This window comes from Canis lupus, chromosome 29 (assembly GCF_048164855.1).
Source record: "Canis lupus baileyi chromosome 29, mCanLup2.hap1, whole genome shotgun sequence".
NCBI classification, from domain to species: Eukaryota; Metazoa; Chordata; class Mammalia; order Carnivora; family Canidae; genus Canis; species Canis lupus.
The window spans coordinates 31307219-31328194 of NC_132866.1; the positions used below are offsets into that span (position 1 = coordinate 31307219).

At 43.1% G+C, this 20976-nt stretch overlaps 1 protein-coding gene and 1 long non-coding RNA gene across 6 annotated transcripts in view; one reads left to right on the forward strand and one right to left on the reverse strand.

Moving 5' to 3' along the window:
- Positions 1-14905, forward strand: part of PIK3AP1 (phosphoinositide-3-kinase adaptor protein 1) — a 118738-nt gene extending 103833 nt beyond the window's left edge. For 2 of the 3 annotated variants that reach the window (XM_072805860.1, XM_072805862.1), the window contains 3 exons: positions 4342-4412; positions 5941-6059; positions 7640-8091. In XM_072805860.1, the coding sequence (XP_072661961.1) occupies positions 4342-4412; positions 5941-6059; positions 7640-7742 (293 nt within the window). In that variant the 3' untranslated portion in view covers positions 7743-8091. Of the gene's footprint in view, positions 1-4341; positions 4413-5940; positions 6060-7639; positions 8092-12906 lie in introns of those variants that run through there. The other variant, XM_072805861.1, reaches the window with a different exon arrangement.
- On the reverse strand, positions 362-20718 carry LOC140621072 (uncharacterized). 3 transcript variants are annotated; one of them, XR_012020784.1, is made up of 3 exons: positions 17227-20716; positions 16575-16731; positions 12239-15026 (listed from the first exon to the last, which is right to left on the reverse strand). It is a non-coding gene; the product is annotated as an uncharacterized lncRNA (long non-coding RNA). The 3 variants fall into 3 exon arrangements; XR_012020785.1 differs by lacking the exon at positions 12239-15026 and adding an exon at positions 362-597 and having other exon boundaries at positions 16575-20718; XR_012020783.1 differs by having other exon boundaries at positions 16575-20718.
- Between the last annotated feature and the right edge of the window lie 258 nt (positions 20719-20976).

Here is a 20976-nt window from a genome sequence, read left to right on the forward strand (position 1 = left end):
TGAAGCCGATTGCATAATAATTGATTTCACCATTCCTTCTGTAGACAGAAAAACCTAGTAATGATACCAATTAACATTTGTTGAGTGTTTACTCTATGCTAAGCCTTTTCTATAGAGTCTCTGATTTAATTCTCACACTAAGTCTGTCCGATAGGCAGTATCCCCAGTATGGAGGAAGAAACTGGAGTGTTGGTGCCTCGCCCTATGTTAAACAACTAGTAAGCAGTGATGTCAGCATTTGAACTCAGGCAGCCCAGATCCAGGGCCCAGACTCTCAACCACTCTCCTTTCTGCTTCCTCAACCTGATAAGGGGAAGGAAAGGGCACAAAGTCAGAAACATTAGAAAACAAGGGACTCACATTTGAGAATTTCAACTTTATGGATGAGTTGAGGATCCAATTAGGAAATGTGGAAGACATTTTGGCTTGAAAGCTTGATAGAGTCTGCAACAGACAACACCTGCTGATGGCCACACGGGAGGCAGGGGCTTTGTTTCTGTATCCAGGTTGGTGTCAGCTGACTTCAGACACACGGGCCTCACCAACAGCATAGATTGGGTTTCGCTTTTTTGAAACAGCTTTGTGTTATCAAAACAGCTAGGAGAACAATGGAAGAGTAAGAGACTCAGGACTGAATTTGAGGACTCGTAGCTCATTAAATGTCAGGCACAGAACCCCCAAAAGGATATTTGGACAGGAAGGTCATTGAACCCTGGGGGTTCTTAATCTTTTCTGCATCACAAACCCCTTTTGAGAATCTGATCTATACTCTGGATATGCTTCCCAGAAAATTGCATGGATATGTGTCCATACATATACACACAGTATTACCCATCTGTGGGCTTAGATCAAGAACCCCTGCATTAGTCTCCCTTCTAACTTTATAGATGGGTTATTTATAATCCAAAGAAGGAAAGAGTTGTGTGCAAGGTCACACAGCTAATGAAGCAAAGGTGGAAGCTGACCCAGATCTTCTCTCAGGTTAACATTCCTACTACTACTATCTGTTGAAACAGACCCAAAGCCCATTATGGCCACAGGGAAGCCTAGATGGGGCAGAGGAGAAAACTTCTAATGTAACGAGGGTGGTAATGTGTAGCCGAAACCCTTGAAGCAATTTAGAGAATTCTGACAAGTTCAAAAATGGGAGAGATTTTCCCAGTGATCCCAGGTGGCTGACAAAGCATGAGGCAGGTGGCCCGTCTCTCAGATGCGTGGTTGAGGAGGAAAGCGGTATAGATCCTCTCAGGGTGAGGGCAGGGCATTCTGGGGTGGGGAGGAGGGGAAATTTAACAAGACAGATGTAAAGTACTTGTTTCAGGCTCAGGTTAATTTAAATGATTTTATGTGTATGTTTTACTTGGAGGTGAAAACAGAACAGAAAACATAAACTGTGCTTCTTACTTTATACGGTGGTTTATTGTTTAGGAGTGGCTGGGTCATCTGTCTAGAGAAGGGTATTAAATGACAGACCAATGGTTTTTACTCTGTGGCTGTTGCCTGAATCCAGTCCCATCTCTACAGTTTTACTTATCTATTGCTGTATAACAAACCACCCCAAACACAGTGGCTTGAAACAACCATTTGTTTATACCGGATTCTAAACTTGGGCAAGACTCAGTGGAGATGCTTCATCTGCCCTCCACATGGGTTAGTTGGGGGTCATTCCTGTGCATTGTCCTCAGCTGTAAGCTCATCATGGGTGGGAACATTCTAGATGGTCTCTCATTTTTGGGGGCCTCTCTGTATGTGGCCTCTAAATCAGTAGCCTGAACTTCTTATATGCTAACAAAATCCAGAAAGGGAAATTCCAGGAGGATAGGCCCCAATGTGCAAGTGCCTATCATGCTTTGTCTTGCATCATACTCACTAATGTCGTATTAATCAGAGCAAGCCACGTGGCTAAACCTGGAAGGAAAGAAGGAAGGGGCTATTCAGAGGCATGGGTACTGGAAGGTGAAGGTCTGGGGGTTACTAATGGATCTTGAGATTGATGAAGTGATGGTAGCTGCTGCCATCAATCAGATGCTTCCTCTTGGAGGCCCTGTGCCAAGCATGTGTCCATGTGACCTAATCCATTCTGTGCAACAATACTGGGAGTTCTAGACCATGAAATGGACATTTAGGGAGGTTAGTCCCTGGTTGCTGGGCAAGTAGGCCGAAAGTCTGGGTTTCACATCCAGATCTTTCTGTGCATGTAACCATTGGCACATACTGCCTTCCAAATATATATAAGTCCTCAGGGCTGGGAGATAGAGTGAAGATGGCCTAGCTCTGATCTACCAACTGTCCTTTACCCACCAGGATCACTCTGAAAACAACACTATTTTTATTATGGTGCAGCTGTCATCTCTTGGGAACCACAGAAAAACAGTTGCAGGTTAAATCTGGTTATACTTAAATTTTAGTTAAGAATATTAATGTTATATTTAACAGAACACAAATTTCATTTCAGAAAGACTTTTAACCTTTTTGTAGACTGTCGAGTCCATGTTTCTTGAGGGTCATATTATATTTGGTCACTTCTTTCCCTTATTCATTTATCCACCAAATATTTGAGGACTGCTCTGTGCATTATGAGTGAGACTATACACTAGAGACATAAAGACGAAAAAGAAATGGAGCCCATCTTTGGGAGACTTGTAATGGAGTAGAGAAAATACAAAACTAGCATGAATTAGATGCTTGATCTTTCTTCCTGGTGACAGAGGCCTGGAAGAGGTAGGCACTGCCCTCCTCCCCACTGGCAAAAGTGATGATGGGGGTCAGAGCCTCCTACCAGCCATGCAGTCTAGTGGGGATGTGGGTAATAAGTCCTGGAGAGGAGAGAGGGCCAGGGCAGATGAACCAGGGAACCAAGGTTCAAAGACAAACACTGGGGGGCTAAAGATTTAGGAACACCCAGGGAAGTCACAATGGGAGCCAATGAGTATGCATTTCCAAGGTTCTGGGGCCAGTGCCTGGGCAGCTCTTTGGTCTCTCCCAGCAGATAACCTTTGGAAGGAGGCTGGTTCATTAGGAGGGAGTGGGATGAAGAATGGTAAATGACAGGAGGCTTGACTTCGTAGGCCTGGGATCCATGGGCTGGAGGAGTTACTTCCACTAGGGGATTCTGGAAATTCCTGAGCATTGGCACCTGAGGTTTTAGCCTTGTAGATAAGGGTGGGATGGGGACATTCTGGCCAAGTGGAAGTTGTTATGTATGGATAACTGAATGGAAAGGAAAAGGATCACATGCTCCTTAATAAGCAAACTCTGAATCCCCTGGCTTACATAAGTATTTTGACATATTCTTTTAAATTTAAAAATCTACTCCCCCAAAATAATCCAAAATTGTAATCTTAACCTGCTCGATTTAAGCTCACATCTAAATTAATTAGGCCAAAGTTGATACCATAATGAAATTGAAACTAAGAATATTTACTTATAAACTAATATGATGAGCTGTGTTAAGTGACAATTCAGTAAACCTAAGATCTGGCAGTATTACTAGTGGCAATAGTGGTAAATTAAAGTCAATTTATTTTGTTTTAGTTGATGGACTTTTTTTTTTTTTTTTTTTGGCTCCTGGATCATCACCTATTTCAGCTTGTTCTAAATCTGTGTTGTCCCATATGGTAGCCACTAGCCATATGTTAAACTAAATAAAATTTAAATTTAGTTCCTCAGTTCTCGGTATGCTCTAGCTACCATATTGGTATACTATAGGACATTTCTAGAAAGTTCTATTGGATAGGGCTGTTCTAACAAGATAGGAAAGTGATAGATTCTCAGTTCAAAAGACTGGAGCACCTAAACTCATCCAATCACGGTTCCTACCGGGAGCGTAAATTATGCTTTGGAGTTTGGAGTTTGTGCTTTGTATTTTGTATCAAACTGGCTTCTTATTGGAAGGTGTATATATATGTGTGTGATTACATGCTTGCTATCATTTCTAAATAAGTAAAAAATTTCAACAAGATGTTTGCAGATTTTAGAAATACCACTGAACAAGCAAGAAATTGAGCATCTCTGCTTCCTTGTCTGTCAAACCAGAGCACTAATATCAGATAGGATTTTCTCACGGATTAAGTGCAGTCATGTTATTAAAGCATGTAATGTGTGATAAGCCCTCAGTAAATAATAGCTATAAAGCAAAAAAAAAAATTGTAATAAAAAGGTGAACCGTTTCATTTTATGCTGAAAAAAAGTAAAACTAATAAGATGGCAGCATTTTGAAGATCCCATATTCACAGCTTATATATTGTTCCTATCAGTAGTAATAAGTAAGGGATAGAGTTCTGCATTTTATTTTAGCCTGAAAGAATCCACAGTCCAGCTAATTTTGTTTGTACCCTTTAGGCAGTACAAGTAACCGATCCAGCACCCGGAGCCTCCTCAGTGTGAGCAGCGGGATGGAGGGGGACAATGAGGTGAGAGGTGGGGACTCCAACCCCATTTTTTCTTGTCCTAGTGGTTATTCCACTGCAAGAAATAGAAATCCAGGGAAAGAAGCCAGACATGAGAGGTCACATATTTTAGGATTCCATTTATGTGAAATATCCAGAAGAGATAGAATCAGAGAGACAGGGGCACCTGGGGGGCTCAGTGGTTGAGCATCTGCCTTTGACTCAGGGCGTGATCCTGGGGTCCTGGGATCAAGTTCTGCATCAAATCCCCACAGGGAGCCTGCTTCTGCCTCTCCTTCTGCCTCTGTCTCTCTCTTGGTGTTTCTCATGAATCAATAAATAAAATCTTCAAAAAAAAAATAAGAGACAGAATACAGATTTGGTGGTTACCAGAGACTGGGAGGAGGGGGAAAATGAGGAGAACACTGTTTCCTTTTGGAATGATGAAAATGTTTTGGGACTAGATAGAGGTGGTGGTTACACAATATTGCAAATGTCCTAAGTGCCACTGAATTTTTCACTTTAAAATGGTGAATTATGTATGTGAGTTTTACCTCAATAAAAAGGAAGGGAGGAAGGAAGGAAGGAAATGAGGGAAGGGAGGCAAGGAGGGAGAGGTTAATCCCCTGACTGGTTAAGCCAAAGAGAGCATCTGTTAGAAGGAGCTGGATGACTCTCAGGGAATCTAGAGGATTGAGATCACGTTTGGAGCCCTCGATCAGGAGCAGTGAGAAATGCCAGAGCCAAGGCCACTGCTCCATGTATTCCCAGGGCCATGAGCTCTTTTGTCTTTTCTTCCCTGTGCATATCTGCTTTCTTTCACTGCACACTGGCCTTTTCTGTGCCTCCACATATATATTGGCAAATAGTCCCCTGAGAGCCATAAGGCCTCTGAGGAGAGGGTGAGCTGCTGCCTTAAGACTGAGCACAGTTTGGGTCAGGGTGTTTTTTTTTTGATCCTGTGATCACTGGCTGGGGCAAGCAGGAGGAGTCACTTAGGTCCCTGCCAAACCAGGAGGAGACTCTATAGGGTCCTTGGGGTGGGCCACTCCTCCAGGGAACAGCTTATATTAATTACTCCATGACTGAGAACCACTCATGGTTATGCTGTCCCAAAAAGGGACTTTGGTTTAAAAATAAAATTTCTCCAACTCTATCTGGTTACATGGAGCAAGCTTCTCAAACCTTAATATGCTTAAGAATTACCTAGGATCTTGTTACTATGCAGATTCTGATCCAGTAGGCCTGAGGAGGAGCTTGAGATCCAGCATTTCTCCCAAGCTCTCTGGTGATGCTAATCTGATGGCCCACAGAGGGCCACTCTGAGTAACAAGGACCATTAAGGATAATTTGGGCACCATTGTCTCCTCAGTGATGGTAGGCTCAGTAGAAAACTGCCCTGGTGTTGCTGGGCTCATTCTCAATTTTTGAATAACCTTTAGCCAAGCCTGAGGAGGACTGAGAGGCTTTTGGGATAAGGGTGTCTGATTACGCTCATTACTTAACACGTTCCCTTTTCTTTCTCATCTTTTTTTTTTTTTTTTTGCTATAGGATAATGAAGTCCCTGAGGTTACCAGAAGTCGTAGCCCAGGACCCCCACAAGTGGAAGGAACACCCACTGTTCCCCTTGAGAGGCCCCCCAGGGTACCTCCAAGAGCTGCCTCACAAAGGTAACATTGATGCTGATGATAAATGTTTTCCTCACTCTCTGAATTCCATTGGGGAAGAGTAGGATTTGGGGGTATCTAAAAGATCTAAGAATGAGTGCAGATCTAACTGTAATTCCTACTTTTGATGCATTTCAGTGTGGACTCTTCATTAATCAGATGTTTTTTTCAAGTGCAGATACTTTATTTTTTTATTTTTTTAAGATTTTTAATTTATTTATTCATGAGAGACACAGAGAGAGGGAGGCAGACACAGGCAGAGGGAGAAGCAGGCTCCATGCAGGGAGCCTGACGCGGAACTTGATCCCGGGTCTCCAGGATCACACCCTGGGCTGAAGGCGGTGCTAAACCACTGAGCCACCCGGGCTGTCCAAGTGCAGATACTTTAAATAGCAAGTGCAGTTATTTCATCAATAAAGTGCATTGGTAAACATCAGCTTTTCCAGTAATTTGTATGTTTACTTGAAATTCGGCTCCCTAATAACTAATTGCCTTGGCCGTATTGTGGGGGACAGTGCCTTTTGGGGACCAAGAGATAAGAAGGAATTGGGGATGAAAATAACGGTGGGGGGCAGCTCGGCATGGTGGGGAGCATGGCTCTAGTGCCACACTATGTGGGGACAGTGTCTAGAAGTCACTTGTGAACTTGGATGAATTACTTCCCTTCCATGTAACTCAATTTCTTTGTTTGTAAAATGGGGATAATAGTAGAACATCCTCAGTGATTTACAACTCTTGGCCAAAAGAGTTTTACAACTTTTGGTCCAGAGTAAAAACTCAACAGAATGAGTGAGTTTTCTTATCCAGAAGAATGAGCATATGGAGATTTGGAGATGGGCATTAGACAGATGAGTTTGGAGTGTTTACTGGGCCCTGACGTCTGTCTTTGTTTATAATGGTACTCGGGCCTCTGGTAGGAACCTGTTCAGGGCCTCGTGGAGTAACAGGAAATGTGGTCAAAGCTAGCTTGTATGTCTGCCCATGCAGAAAGGGGCCTTGGGAATGAAAGCCTGGGTTTGTCCCAGGCATTTATTTCTTTGATATCTAAAAGATACTGTGGGAGAAAAATGATTAAAAGGTAGAAGCTTTTTTTTTTCTTTCTTTTTTTTTATGTTGAAACTTAAGTGAATCTCATCAGTGCTATTTGTCAAGAAAGTGCAACAAGGAGGCTTTTCTGGTTTTCTGGCAAGAGAAGCTGATTCTGTCCTAGGCATCTGTCCATTTCTCCCTTTGTTGTTCACCACTCTTGCATGTGCTCCCAGTAACAGTTAAGGTACTGACACTTGTTACACAGATCCTCTGCAATAGCCAGTGGTGTCCCACTTACCAGCATGTTTCCCTGGTGTAGACCAGGTCAGATAGCAGAATGTTAATCCTGGGAGGACCCACTGTAGCGATAATCTGGCCCATTCCCCTGAATTGGCATAATGTGCTGTTGCTTGAAAATTATTATATAGTTGGGGGAGGGGTATTTATGGAGAATCATTATAGTAATAAATGCTAATCTTTATTGGGTGTGTACTATGTACTAGGTATTATGTTCAACACACCAAATGTATGATCTCACTTAATTCCTTCCACAGCTCTCAGAGATATATGTTAGGATTACCCCATTTTGCAGATGTAGACACTGGGGCTTGGATTGGATTGAGACTTGCTCTGTGTGGCAAATCTGGGTGTGCCTGATCGGAGGCTCCAGGGTTTCAGTCATTTTGTGACACCTGTCCGAGAGGATCAAGGTATCAATAGGAGGAGATCCAAGACCTAAGAACTTCCATTCCTGAAGATTGAAGAGTTTGGAGGCAGTTAACTAATTGCACCAAGATGAAAAGAGTTGTCAAGATTGAAACTATAACTTCAAGACTCTGTGGGACTTTGTTAATGGGAGAGAAAAAGAGAACAACCAGGGAAACAAGTTCCAGAAATTAAAGGATAGAAAGCGGGATGCATTTAAATGTGTAAACAGAGATGGCTGATGAATTTTTGGGGGAGTCTGGAAGTATGTTGTGATAAAAATGGGAGCAAAAAGGAAAAATGCTTTTTACTAAAGAAATGGTGTTTGCAAAGAAACCTGTAATTGATAGAGCTTAGCATTTGGGTTCCTTTTTGGTGTGAAGAAAGATTTGCAAATATGCGATTGTTTTGTAAGTATCTATACATTCGCATAATAAAGTGAGGAGCTGTTTGAACAAAATAATAAAGTCATCAAATGGCTTCCATGCTTGACCCACTGACAGACTGACCTCCCCTCTTCAGAGGGGAGGCTGACCTTGGGGGTCTCCTCTTTACTTCCAGATCTGGGAATCCATAACTGTTCTTTGCCCATGTCACCTGAGCACCCCTGCTCTCAAACAGCACTGGAGGTGCAGTGCTTATCACCCCTTCCTCCCAGTCCTGGTCCATTCCACCTGCTCATCCCGTGTGCTGTCCCCAGAACTTGAGCTGCCAGCGAGGACTCCGAGCCTCCACCTCTATCTCAGCCCTCTGTTTGCTCCTCTCTACTGGTGACCTCGACCTAGATGCCCTACAGGTATCTCCAACACAGCCTGTGCAAACCTGAATTCATCCCACCTGCCATTCTCTGTCCCAAACTGTCTTCTTCTGGTGAGTTCCCAGCCTGGGATAATGGCACAGTTCTTTGACTTCCCCAAGCACCAAAACCAGACGTTCTCCTCCAACCCTGCCTCCCTGGGAGCTCCCACAGAGTGTGTCTCCAAACTCTGTCCAGTCTGCTACCCTTTCAGCTCTCGGATCCACCCCCTCTCCATCTGCCAGTGCCCACGTGCATGCTTGTAGACCCACACTTACCTCCCTCCTCCATGTTGCTGCCAGAGTGCACTTTCTAGATCAGAAATTGCTGATGATGTCACTTCCTGGCATAAAAGCCTGCACATTTGATGCCGTATTTTTTAGCATGCTCTGGCCCTGTCTAGCCTCAAGTCCCACCTTCTCCTATATTCGCTGGTGTTCCACCCCCCACCCCTGCATTCCCAGTGAGCTGTGCCATTTGGAACTGTGTCTTGCCCAATCTGTGCCTTTGCCTGGAATTCTGTCTCCCTCCTTCCTTCTGCTTAGAAAATTCCTGCACATCCTTTTGGATTCAGTCTAGTCATCACCTCCTCTATGAAGCCTCCCCTGATGTTCCTATGCAGAATGAGCCTTCTTATGGTTCCCCACATACCTCTATTATACTTCATTCACATCATGGCCCTTGTTTACATATTTGTTTCCTCAAGTGTCTGGTGAGCCTTGAAAGAAACTGCTTTTGATTAAAACAGTTTTTCTACTATCTGCAGTCCCAGTAGTTAGCACAGTAACTAGAACATAGTAGGAACTTAGTATTTATCATGTAAGTGAATTAATGGATGGATGGAGAGATTGGTACTGTTTGTGTTAGACTACCCATATCTTTAAAAGTTAGCCATCAGGTCATCTCCCACAAAGCAGGTGGGTTATAGATGGGTGGAGAGAGGCTTCACACTCCCACCTTTAAGTTCCCAATGTTTTTCAAAGTCAGGGAAGGTGGATGGTGACAAGAACAGGAGCAGATGCATGCATCTTTTTTTTTTTTTAATGCAAGGATTTTTTTTTAAAGATTTATTTATTTATTTATTCAGAGAGAGAGAGAGAGAGAGAGAGAGGCAGAGACACAGGCAGAGGGAGAAGCAGGCTCCATGCAGGAAGCCTGTTGTGGGACTCAATCCCAGGTCTCCAAGATCACATCCCGGGCCGCAGGTGGTGCTAAACCGCTGCGCCACCGGGGCTGCCCAGATGCATGCATCTTTGCATGGCATTTCCCTTGTAGGGCATTAGTCCTTAGAGAGTGGGGAGGTGTCTAGGACTATCACGCTCTTCTTGGGTGAAGTCCTGCCACTTGACCAAATAAACAAAACCCCTCCCAAATCCCCAAAACAAAGCCCAAAATCTTACTGAGCCATCACTGTTTTGTTTTTTAAATATTTTGCCATTCGTTAGTCAGTCACTAACAACCTGTGTATTCCTCTTTAAGGCATACATAGCCAAGGTCCTGTGTAATCAGAACATACTTCTGGAGGCCTCCTGCAGCACCCAAAGTTAACATGTTAGATGCAGACTTATAAGAGGTCTGTGGAGTCTCTAGGAGGGGCTGGAATGGTCAGTGAGTAAGGGTACTTGGGACTGAAGCTATTTATTAATAGGGAAGTTGAAAAATATTGTCAACAATGTTATGATCATAAAAAAGCATACCAGCTAAGTAACAGTCCTGCTTTAAAAGAACGTTAACCAACATTGAAATTGCTGGGCTCTTGAACCAAACTCATTGGCAGCAAGAGCTTCCCCCTCGACAAGGAGGAGAAAGCAGCCAGCTCTCAGGCATCTCTGGGCACTTGAGTTTCCAGCTGCAGCTTCCCAGTGTCCTGGAGAGGGTGTCCCCCACTGACCACCCTTTGATTCTGTTTTTACACTCTGTACGTCCATGATTCCGATAGGTCTATGATCACAAATCCATTTCCTTGAGATAGGACTTCCAGTCCTAGGTTGGGATTGTTCATCAGAATAAAATACAGAAATGGTTTGCTTGTAGGCCCACCCCAGCTGCAGCATGGGGCAGCAGAGAGAGGAAGAGGGGCCAGGGGAAATCATGACTGTCTTTATGGTGGAGGATAAATCATAAGGCTCATGGAGCACACATGGGAAAGAAATCTAAGAACAGATCTTTATTCATAATAAGAAAATTATTAGCTTTACTTCTGGAGTGTCTGGTTTCCAACTGTCATCTCTAAGCCTCACACAACACGCAGATGTAGGTATCTGTGGGTACTTCTGTTTGGCAGGTGAGAAACATATTCAGAGAAGTTGAACTTGGCCTTTGGATGAGTGCATGATTGCCTTTGCTATGTCTTCCCATAGGTTCTGAACTTTATCAAAACAGTGCAGTTTTCTGATTGTTCCTATTGTCTGTTTTATCCATTAATTTCTTAGCACCATGAGGACGGATCCATGTTCATCATACTTGCTGCTGTATCCCATGCCCAGGAGTAGACACATTTTGAGGGTGAGGGAGGGTGGGAAAGGAGGAAGGTAAGAAGGAAGGAACAGAGTGAGCAAGCAATCCAGGAAGCCAAGAAGCCTAAGCTTATTCATGTAACAAGTAGTATTATCTAACTGTCCTTTCAGCCTTCTCCTATAAGCCATAGTTCATAGGGTGGGTTGGAGAGGTGGAAAGAGACTGTCAATTAGTTTTTTCCGGATAAAGAGGCAACGACACAAATCTGTCTGACTCTGGAAGCCACAGTAGGGCCTCCTGAGCATGATTGTGGCTGTTTCTTTCTACTCCTGCTTCTCTGCCTTATTCCTGAGACAGCCCCTTTCTTCAACTCTTTTGTCATTTCCTTGACCTACGTAAAACTTGCATTCAAGAGACATTTAGTAAATATTTAATCATTGATTCATTCAATCCTCAACTATGCAAGTCCAGGATAGCACAGTTCAATTTCAACACCTGACAAAGCTCTCTTTCTTGACTTATTGACTTGCTTCCAAGAGAATCAAATATTGGTTTTACAGCACACATGTGGAAATACCATCCACAATTGTTGAACTTCTCTGTAAATAGACTCACCCAGGTCTGTCTAGAATCGCATTTAGGACTGTTTAAAAACCAATAAAATGGAGGGGGGCTTCTAGGAAAGCAAATCTGGAGTTGGGATAGCACACTTAGTGACCAAAAGAGGAAATCATTGTGAGAAGCAGAGTTTAGAAATTCTAAATTCTTGGAGCAACTGGCTGGCTCAGTGGTTGAGTGTCTGCCTTTGGCTCAGGTGGTGATCCCAGTCCTGGGATCCAGTCCCACATCAGGCTCCCCACAGGGAGCCTGCTTCTCCCATTCCCTGTGTCTCTGCCTCTCTCTGTGTGTCTCTCATGAGTAAATAAAATCTTTAAAAAAAATGTTAATTCTTTTCTCAAAAGACCCCCTACTATAGTATGTCTTCTGCCTGGCTGCATATTTGAATCACTGGTGTTTTAAAATATAGGCTTTATTATTATTTAGGTATGGTAAGGTCAGCAGATGAAGAGACAACTGCTTTTGAGATGATAGTTTGTTGTATTCATAGATCCCAAGAGGAAGGGGCATGTTATGCCATGGGGTCCCACTGGGGAAGCACTGGGTTACTCAAGAGAAAAGCAGCAGACTAGAGGAACATGGATAAGAGCTTTTATTGTGATTTCTGCAGGAGTACAAGTAAGGTAGGGTAAGCAGATTTAGGATTGGCTAGTTTGAATAATTTCAGTGGACTCCGGGGCAAAGATCCCTAGTTGTCTAGCACCTGGCCCTGGAGTGATTAGGGCAGATGGATAGCGGCCCAAATGTAAGAACCCATAAAGGAAGTAGTTGGGGTATAGGCTGGGACTGGTTAGTTTGCATATGAAAGGTGTGCTCTTCAGCAAGTTGCTATCTGTAGGAATCAGTTTGCCTTGGGAGGGGCAGTCCCTCCGGGATTAGTGAGACTCCAGGTATCAAAACATCAGAAAATAGAAGACATGGGTAAAATAGTAATATAACTCATTGGGTAGGGACACTGTTAAAAAGTTGTGATGCATGACCCACCCTATCTTCCAGAGGTTAGGAGGGAATGGGTTTAGGAGAGAGCCTGGGAATTGGTATTTTTTAAAGGTCCATGGGTAATTCTAATGTGCAGCTAAGGTTGTGATCCACAGCCAGCAGCTGTGCCTTTCAGGGGTCTGTATGGTTTCATTAATTAAGGAGCATGTTCTTTGCTTAGTTTACCAAGTTCGCAACAAACCTTGGATGCCTAAGAACTAGTTAATTAGATTCACTTAAAAATAGTTGCTTTATCTTTTATTTCAGACCTCCAGCCAGAGAGACCTTCCATCCTCCTCCACCTGTTCCGCCCAGAGGTCGCTGATTCCACCTCCTGAAACTTGCCGAACATCAGGACTTTGAGACTTGCAGTTTCAGCCTGTTAATAATGTCTTCATGCTGAGTTTTAAAGTCTGACTGCTGACCTTAAGATCTACTTTCATGGCTGATGCTGTTGTGGCCCTGCTGGTTTGGGCTTTCCTTGAAGAAGATATTTTTGAGGCATGAAGAAGTGAAAACTAAGGACTTTATTCACCATCACCAAGTATATTGATCCATATCCTTGTTTGCCAAAAGGATAAAGACTGACTTAATTGGAATACTCACCTCTAATTTGGCATGTCAGAAGCCTGAAAAGATTGATCAGAAATGTAATTTACAAGTGATTTTACTGAAATGCACTTATATTAGGCCTTACTTATTTGCTAGTCCAGACTAACTTCTAGAAGTGGTTATGATTTAAGACTTACAGTATTCAGGTAAGGAGATACATCCTGATTTTTAAATGGGTCTTCAACTTTTCTATAGGTTCAGGAGGGTGTTTAAATGCCCGGGCTGTTCACATAGGATAAACTGAAAAAGACTTTAGAGAGGGATTAGTCCTAACTCCTTTTATATGGAAGACAAATCTGAGATTCCATAAAAACCAAGAGTATACAATTGGTTAGAAGAAGATATGTGTCTAGAATCTGGGTCTCTTAATTCCAGGTCACCACACTTTAAATATCTAGATAGTCAATTGCTCCCTCAAGAAATGCCACATGTAGATTATTAACCTTCCAGAAATGTCCTTCTTCTATATCTCCCAGGCATGGCACTATCAAGTATTTTTTTCAGTTTGGGCATTTATACTTCAGTATGCTTTCAAAACAGGATTGTTGGCAAGGAACATCTATAAATGGCTGGGAACCAGAAGCTTGGGATACCAGTGACCCCATTTATTGTTCTGCAGCCTTTTTATAGGGCTTACTAGTTCTGGCCATAAGAAGACAGAAGGACCCTTGATTCCTTCTCTGCCAAGAGGTCAAAAGAGAAAAAAGGAAGAATGTAAAATAGAAACAGTTATCTATTTCCTTATTATTACCGCTAGACTTGGGATATCTGTGCAGAGAGAACCATTAACGTGTCATAATTATTGTATGTCACTAATCTATCATTAATTTTGAGTCACTGGCACAGAAATCTGCCTTCAAAGCACAGATCCTTAATTTGATACTTAAATATAAAGTTAGCATCAGACACATTCCTTTAAAAACTATCAGAAATCTGGTAATTTTTTATGAAATGTATTCTCTATCCCATGCAGATATATGTAAGGCACACTATTAACGGTCTATTTAAATATAGTTTTATTGTGTCCTTTTCTAATGATTCAGGGTTGTTTTGTTTTTTTTGTTTTGTTTTGTTTTGTTTTTGTTTGTTTGTTTTGTTTTTTTCCAACTTCATTCATTGGTCTAGCAAACAAGGACTCTTACTGAAATGAATAGCTTCTGGGTCATGGGTCTTTTTTCTGACACTGAAATACACTATTGGCTGTGGCCATTAACAGAGTGTTTGTTCAAATTCCCTACCACAATGTTTGGCACACAGTAGCCATTCTACAGTGGTTCCTTTACTCTCCTTGTCACTTATTTGGGAAAAAGAGGGTAATGTGGGATAGAGAACAAGAAATTATAATGTTGGTATGATTGTCCTTCCTCTTATTTATACATGATCTCTTAAGCACATTTGATTTTGATAAAAGCTACCCTTTTTAAAAAATATTCAGTATCTCTAAGCTCCCTCTTAGATGTCAAGTTTAGATTTTTGTACATTCTCTAATTAATAAGCATTTAGATGAATAACATGGCAAAACTTACTGCCAGCTAATGATGTTAGCATCTTTGTGTGCACATCACTGTTTGTGCAATATTGGAATATTTTATTACATTTTTATTCTTCTGTGAAAGTAAGTGGAAAACATAAAATTAAAAGTGTTGTTTAGAAACTTGAGTCTGATAAATGTGACACACTTGAGACATGGGTGGAAATGGTCAGTTCATTGCACATCCAAACTGCTCCATGTTGTCTAAGAATGTCTCTAATGATGAAGTGAAATTCCTCATTTTCTAGAAACAGAACAACCCATTATAACATAAATTCAACTTCCACATACTCAACTTCTGTACACATTTTTAGGAACATTATTATGTAACAAAACCATGGATTTCAATACAATGAAGATCAGAGACTAAATTGTAAGTAGGTATCCAAAGAAACTCAAAAAATTTCTCTGTATGATGCTTTGGGAGACAATTCAGCTGCCACCATCTTTCCCCAAGATTTTACGAGCCTTTTTTTTTTTTTTTTTTCTTAAAGATTTTATTTATTCATTAGACACAGAGAGAGGCAGAGACACAGGCAGAGGGAGAAGCAGGCTCCATGCAGGGAGCCCGATGTGGGATTTGATCCCAGGACTCCAGGATCAAGCCCGGAGCCAAAGGCAGATGCTCAACCTCTGAGTCACCCAGGTGTCCCAGTGAGCTGGTTTAATAGGAAGTGTAGCTTTTAATCATATTCATGGCCCTTGCCTTTACTTCTAACTGTATGAGGTACATTGTCCTCTAATTCCTAAGTCAGCATTCTACCTTCATCTTATATTAAGACTTGTGAGCAGATAATCCAACAATATAAGCAACAAAGCATGAAGACTGAGAGATTATGAGCAAGAGGTTGGTGTTGCAATCAAATAATTTAACTTGACATATTTAATGATGTGAATAATCCCTAATCCTTTGCCATAATTAGACAAAGTGATAGTATGTAAATTACTCCAGTGAGTAGTTTTACAAGTCAAGCTAAATTCCTATTCTCCCCTCCATTTTTCTTACTTTGTTACTAAAAAAAAGGGAGGTTCTAGCCTGTCCTCTGTCACTTAAGTAGTGGGGATTTTTAGATACCTCTCCCACATGCACCAGGAAATAAAATGGTTTTATCTTAAATAAAGTAATAAAATGTGCTCTTCTTTCAAAGAATAGTGTGTGGTTTTGAGGCTGGCCAGCTGAGGAAGCATTAATAACAGACTTATTTCAGTCTGAGAATCAACTGTTTTAAATGACTGCTTCCTAAAGAAAGAACTTAGAACAATTATAAAGTTTTTCTGTGTCTAGAATATTTCAGCTAGAACAGAAAAGATAGGTGCAAAGTGATAAATAGCAATAGAAGGACTGGGGCAGCCCGGGTGGCTCAGCAGTTTGGCACTGCTTTCAGTCCAGGGTGTGATCCTGGAGGCCCAGGATCGAGTCCCACATCGGGCTTCCTGCATGGAGCCTGCTTCTCCCCCTGCCTGTGTCTCTGCTTCTCTCTCTCTCTCTCTCTGTGTGTATGTGTGTCCTCATGAGTAAATAAATAAAATCTAAAAAAAAAAAAGGCAATAGAAGGACTGCCCAATCCCAGAGGTAAATAACTAGAAAGACAAACATAATAAAGTAGAAAGAAGAAATAGAATTTCAAAGAAAATGTGATCTGAAACTAGCCTTGATACCAGGCCCGTCTTGGCTGACCATAAGGCAAGTAGATCTCACCTGCCTACCAGAGTCTTAAAAGTTCATATAGAATAGAGGCCTCAACTGGGTTCAGTTATACCATCCAGATGGTCTCAACAACACCTTACTCACTCAGGGCTATGTTCTTGGAACAGCTCCCAGTTTGGAAATGGTGAGCAGAGTATATATTCCAAAGACAGGGAAGTGGGTGAGGATCCTCCAATTGCCAGAGTCCAGCTCGAAGTTCAACTGATGGTCATGTTCTCTCAGTTACCTTCTCCAACAGTACCTGAGATTGGAAATCAAAAGATACGTTGTTACTTACAGACCAAGATTTTTGAAGATCATGTTTGTCAAGAATAAAAAAAATTGAAATTGTGGGTTTCTGGATCATTTACTGGTCATAAGCCCTTTAACCAATTGAGTCTTATTAGAACTACCATAAAAAAAGGCTGTATAGCCATTGGAGGGGAGAGGTGTTTCCTTTCACTAGAATGTTTTCTCTCATCCCTTTTGATGTCAGGGAATGAAGTCATTAATCTAGATGAAGAAACTGGTGAAATGACATATATCAACGTTTTTCACTCCTTCATCTGGCAGAACAGCCCTGATTTTGGTCCTCCTGAGTTCTACTTTTTAGTGTAAAGTTATCAGTTTCCAAAAATATTTGAAGCCACACTCATTTTCCTCTAGCCAGTTATTTCATCCCTATTCCTTCTTTCCAAACCTACTGTTACCAGACTTTTATCACCTAACGCCATTTAGCATCATCATTTCCTAGTACCTGTTGGAATTCCTGGCACATGGTAGAGCTTGATAAATAGTTGTTGAGTTAATGACCCTATATGCTCTTCCCACCATTAAACTTTTCCAAATACTCCACCAAAATAGGGGTTCCTCTTTTCTACATGCCCATTGCTCTTATTGCCTCTTGAATTTGCACAGTTGTTCCCATTTTGTGCAGTTCTTTTTTTGTACACTGTCCTGCCTGTTCTCTGTCTTGTGTGTAATTTCCCGGTTTTGAGTCTATGCTCCCCAAATGGATGCTTTAAAATTTTCTTGTGTCCTCCGCACCTTTGAGTAATTGCCAGCCCAGTGCTCCCCACAACACCTAGCAAATGCTTGCTGCTTCAAATATGTGGAGGCTGGTGATGGATATTTAAGCGAGAAACTACTCATCCATCTTAATTCAGCACTTGCACTGCTTGTTCTTCAATTGCACATCATCACTTGATTCAAAAGCAGTGATTATTCATTCATGGAGCATTTACTGGGCTTTCTCTATGAGCAAGTCACTTTGCTAGGTGCTCTAGGGGATATACAAAGATGTATAAGACTCCTCCTGATTTCTATAGCAATTCCTGGTATACAATTCATTCAGCAATTAATCATGTACTGTCTTGTGATGTCTCTTAGACTGGCTAAAAAGTATTGTGTAAATCCTATGCAGTTTGACAGTTTGACTTTCCACTTATTAATGTCTTCCTTTGTTCACTCAGCAAATAGTTTGTCTATGATGTGATGGATGCTATTCCAGCAGCTGGGATAGATACAAAGATGAAAAAATGATAGTCCTTGCCATCATAAAAGGTCAGAGTGTAGTATAGAAGAGCAGGTGAAGGGTGGTAACTGTGACATAACATACTGAATGCTTTTGGAATCCCAAAGAAGGGATACTCAACTTCCTGAGGGGGTCATGCAAGGTTTCACTGAAGAGGTGATAATTCAATTAGGCCTGGAAGGAGAGTATCTAATGGTCATCCACTTTCTTGCATTCTAGGCAAAGGCACACAAGTATAAAAAAAACATGGTATATTTGGGAAATATAGTGATGAAGCCAGGACATAGAGATTGGTGAGAGGTAAAGTCAGAGTCTGATTGGGCTGTGTTCTTCAGCAAGAAACTTTCCCCCCTGGTTACATACGTAGCACATGGTCATTGTAAAAAACATCCAAATATTTGCAGGCACGTACAAAGAAGAAATTTACTTGGTGTTAATGGTTTGCATCATAATTTTTCAGATTGTTTTCTATGGGCAGACTAAAATGATATTTAAAATGGGATTATATTCCAGGCACCTGGTGGCCCAGTCGGTTAAGCATCTGACTTTTGATTTCAGCTCAGGTCATGTCTCAGGGTCTTGAGATCAAGTCCTGCATCCGGCTCCATGCTCAGCACAGAGTTTGCTTCAGATTCTCTCCCTCTGCCCCTCCCCCCACTCATGCTCACTTGCTCTCAAAATAAATAAAAATCTTTTAAAAAATAAAATGGGACTATATTCTATTTTTGTCAACTTTTTTTCATTTAAAAGTATCTCTTGGGATGCCGGTGGACAGTTCAGTGTCTGACTCTTGGTTTTGGATCAGGTCCTGATGTCAAGGTCCTGAGATCCTGCCTCACATTGAGCTCCATGCTTAGCACAGAATCTGCTTCAGATTCTCTCTCCCTCTGGCCCTCCTGCTTGTGCGTGCGCACTCTCACTCTCAAATCAATATATCTTTTTTAAAAAAGTGTTTCTTAATATCATTGCATGCCAGTATATGCAGGTCTATTTCATTTTTAAAAATGGTTGTACAATGGTTTGGGATCCCTGGGTGGCGCAGTGGTTTGGTGCCTGCCTTTGGCCCAGGGCGCGATCCTGGAGACCGCGGATCGAATCCCACATCGGGCTCCCGGAGCATGGAGCCTGCTTCTCCCTCTGCCTGTGTCTCTGCCTCTCTCTCTCTCTCTCTCTCTCTGTGACTATCATAAATAAAAAAAAATTAAAAAAAAAAAAACTTGGCTGTGGATAGATTTAAAAAAAAAATGGTTGTACAGATGGAGGTCCATCAGTAGTAAGAAACATTGATTTCTGGAACCAGACTGCTTGGGACTGTTCTTTTAGCAAGCCACTTAACCTCTCTGTGCTTCAGTTATCATACCTGTAAAATGAACATACCGATAGGACCTGTTGCATAAGGTTTTTGTGAGCATTAAATGAGTCAGATGTAAAGGGCTCAGAATAGTGCTTGTCAGATGAAAATCTTAGCTCTGATTCCATGATTTATTTAAACAAAATTCAAGGAGCATTAAAAACAAATATTTTTTAAAGATTTATTTATTTTAGGGGATCCCTGGGTGGCGCAGCGGTTTAGCGCCTGCCTTTGGCCCAGGGCGCGATCCTGGAGACCCAGGATTGAATCCCGGTGCATGGAGCCTGCTTCTCCCTCTGCCTATGTCTCTGCCTCTCTCTCTCTGTGACTATCATAAATAAATAAAAATTAAAAAAAAAAAAAGATTTATTTATTTTAGAGAGAGCGAGCACCAGCAGGGGGAGGGGGAGAGAATCTCCAGCTGTACTCTCACCCCGGTGAGGAGCTAGACGCAGATTTGATCCTACCACCTTGAGATCATGACCTCGGCTGAAATGAACAGTAGGATGCTTACCCAACTGAACCCCCCAGCCACCCCTTAGGGAGTGTTTTAAGCAAGAAAGTGATATAATCAGGTTTCCTTCTAGAAAGATCACTCTGGCATCCGTTGGGAGGGAAGATTGGTGACAGGGATCCTGTCAAGACTGTTGCAGTATGCAGTGAGACGGCGATTGGCTGTTATTGGCAGAAGAAAGAGAGGAAAAATAAAATTTTGAGACATTTCTAGGAGACCAAATGCTACCACTTGTGATTGCAGACGGTTGAAGCCGACCGTTCAACCAGAAGTTCCAGCTTTTTGGCTTGCAGGACTGTGTAGATGGTGGTGCCGTAGTCACACGACAAGCATTTTTTCAAGGTCCTACTGCGGGCCTGGCACTGCTCGAGGCACAGGAAATACTGGCAGCGCAGGATCTCCGCTTAGGACAGGCGCCGATTCCAGCGGGGGTCTGTGTCTGCGCACAGGACGCCGACAATGCAAGCGAACAGAGAGATGCATGAATGAGAATTTCAGCGAGACCGAGCAGCAGGGCCCGGTAAGTGGTGAAGTGACTCCGCGCCGCTCATCCACGTCTGTAGGGATCCGGCATCTCCCGTGACGGGGAGGAGCGCGTGACTCAGTCCCGGCGATAGGCCAGAGCCTGCAGAGGGATAGCGGCTCTGATCCCTGAGGCCCCGACGCCGCCGGTCACACCGCCTCCACAGCTGGGGAAAACGAGGCCAGGAAAACGTAAACGTTTTGGCCAAGGTCACAGAGCTGGCGGCCCCGGGCCGCGGCCCGCAGAGCGCGGGTCAGGCCCCCGCGGGGGCTCCAGGCCGAGGCCGCGGGCGCGCCCCGCCGCCGCTCCCGAGGCCCAGGGTGGGCTGGCCCGAAGGCCCCAGCGGGCAGGGCGGCCGGGCCGGCGGCGCGCGGGGCGGCCGCAGCAGGGCCCCGGGCGGCCGCGGGACGCCCTCCCGGGCGGGGCGCCGGCGGCGGTTGCGGCCCCGCGTCGCGAGGCACTTCCGGCGTGTGCCGGGGTGGCCGGATGACGTGGCTGAGTCAGAGGAAGAGGCTGAGGCGCCGGGGGGCGGGGGAGGCTTGGGAGCGGGCGGTGACGGCGGCGGCGCGGACGAGCCAGCGGCTG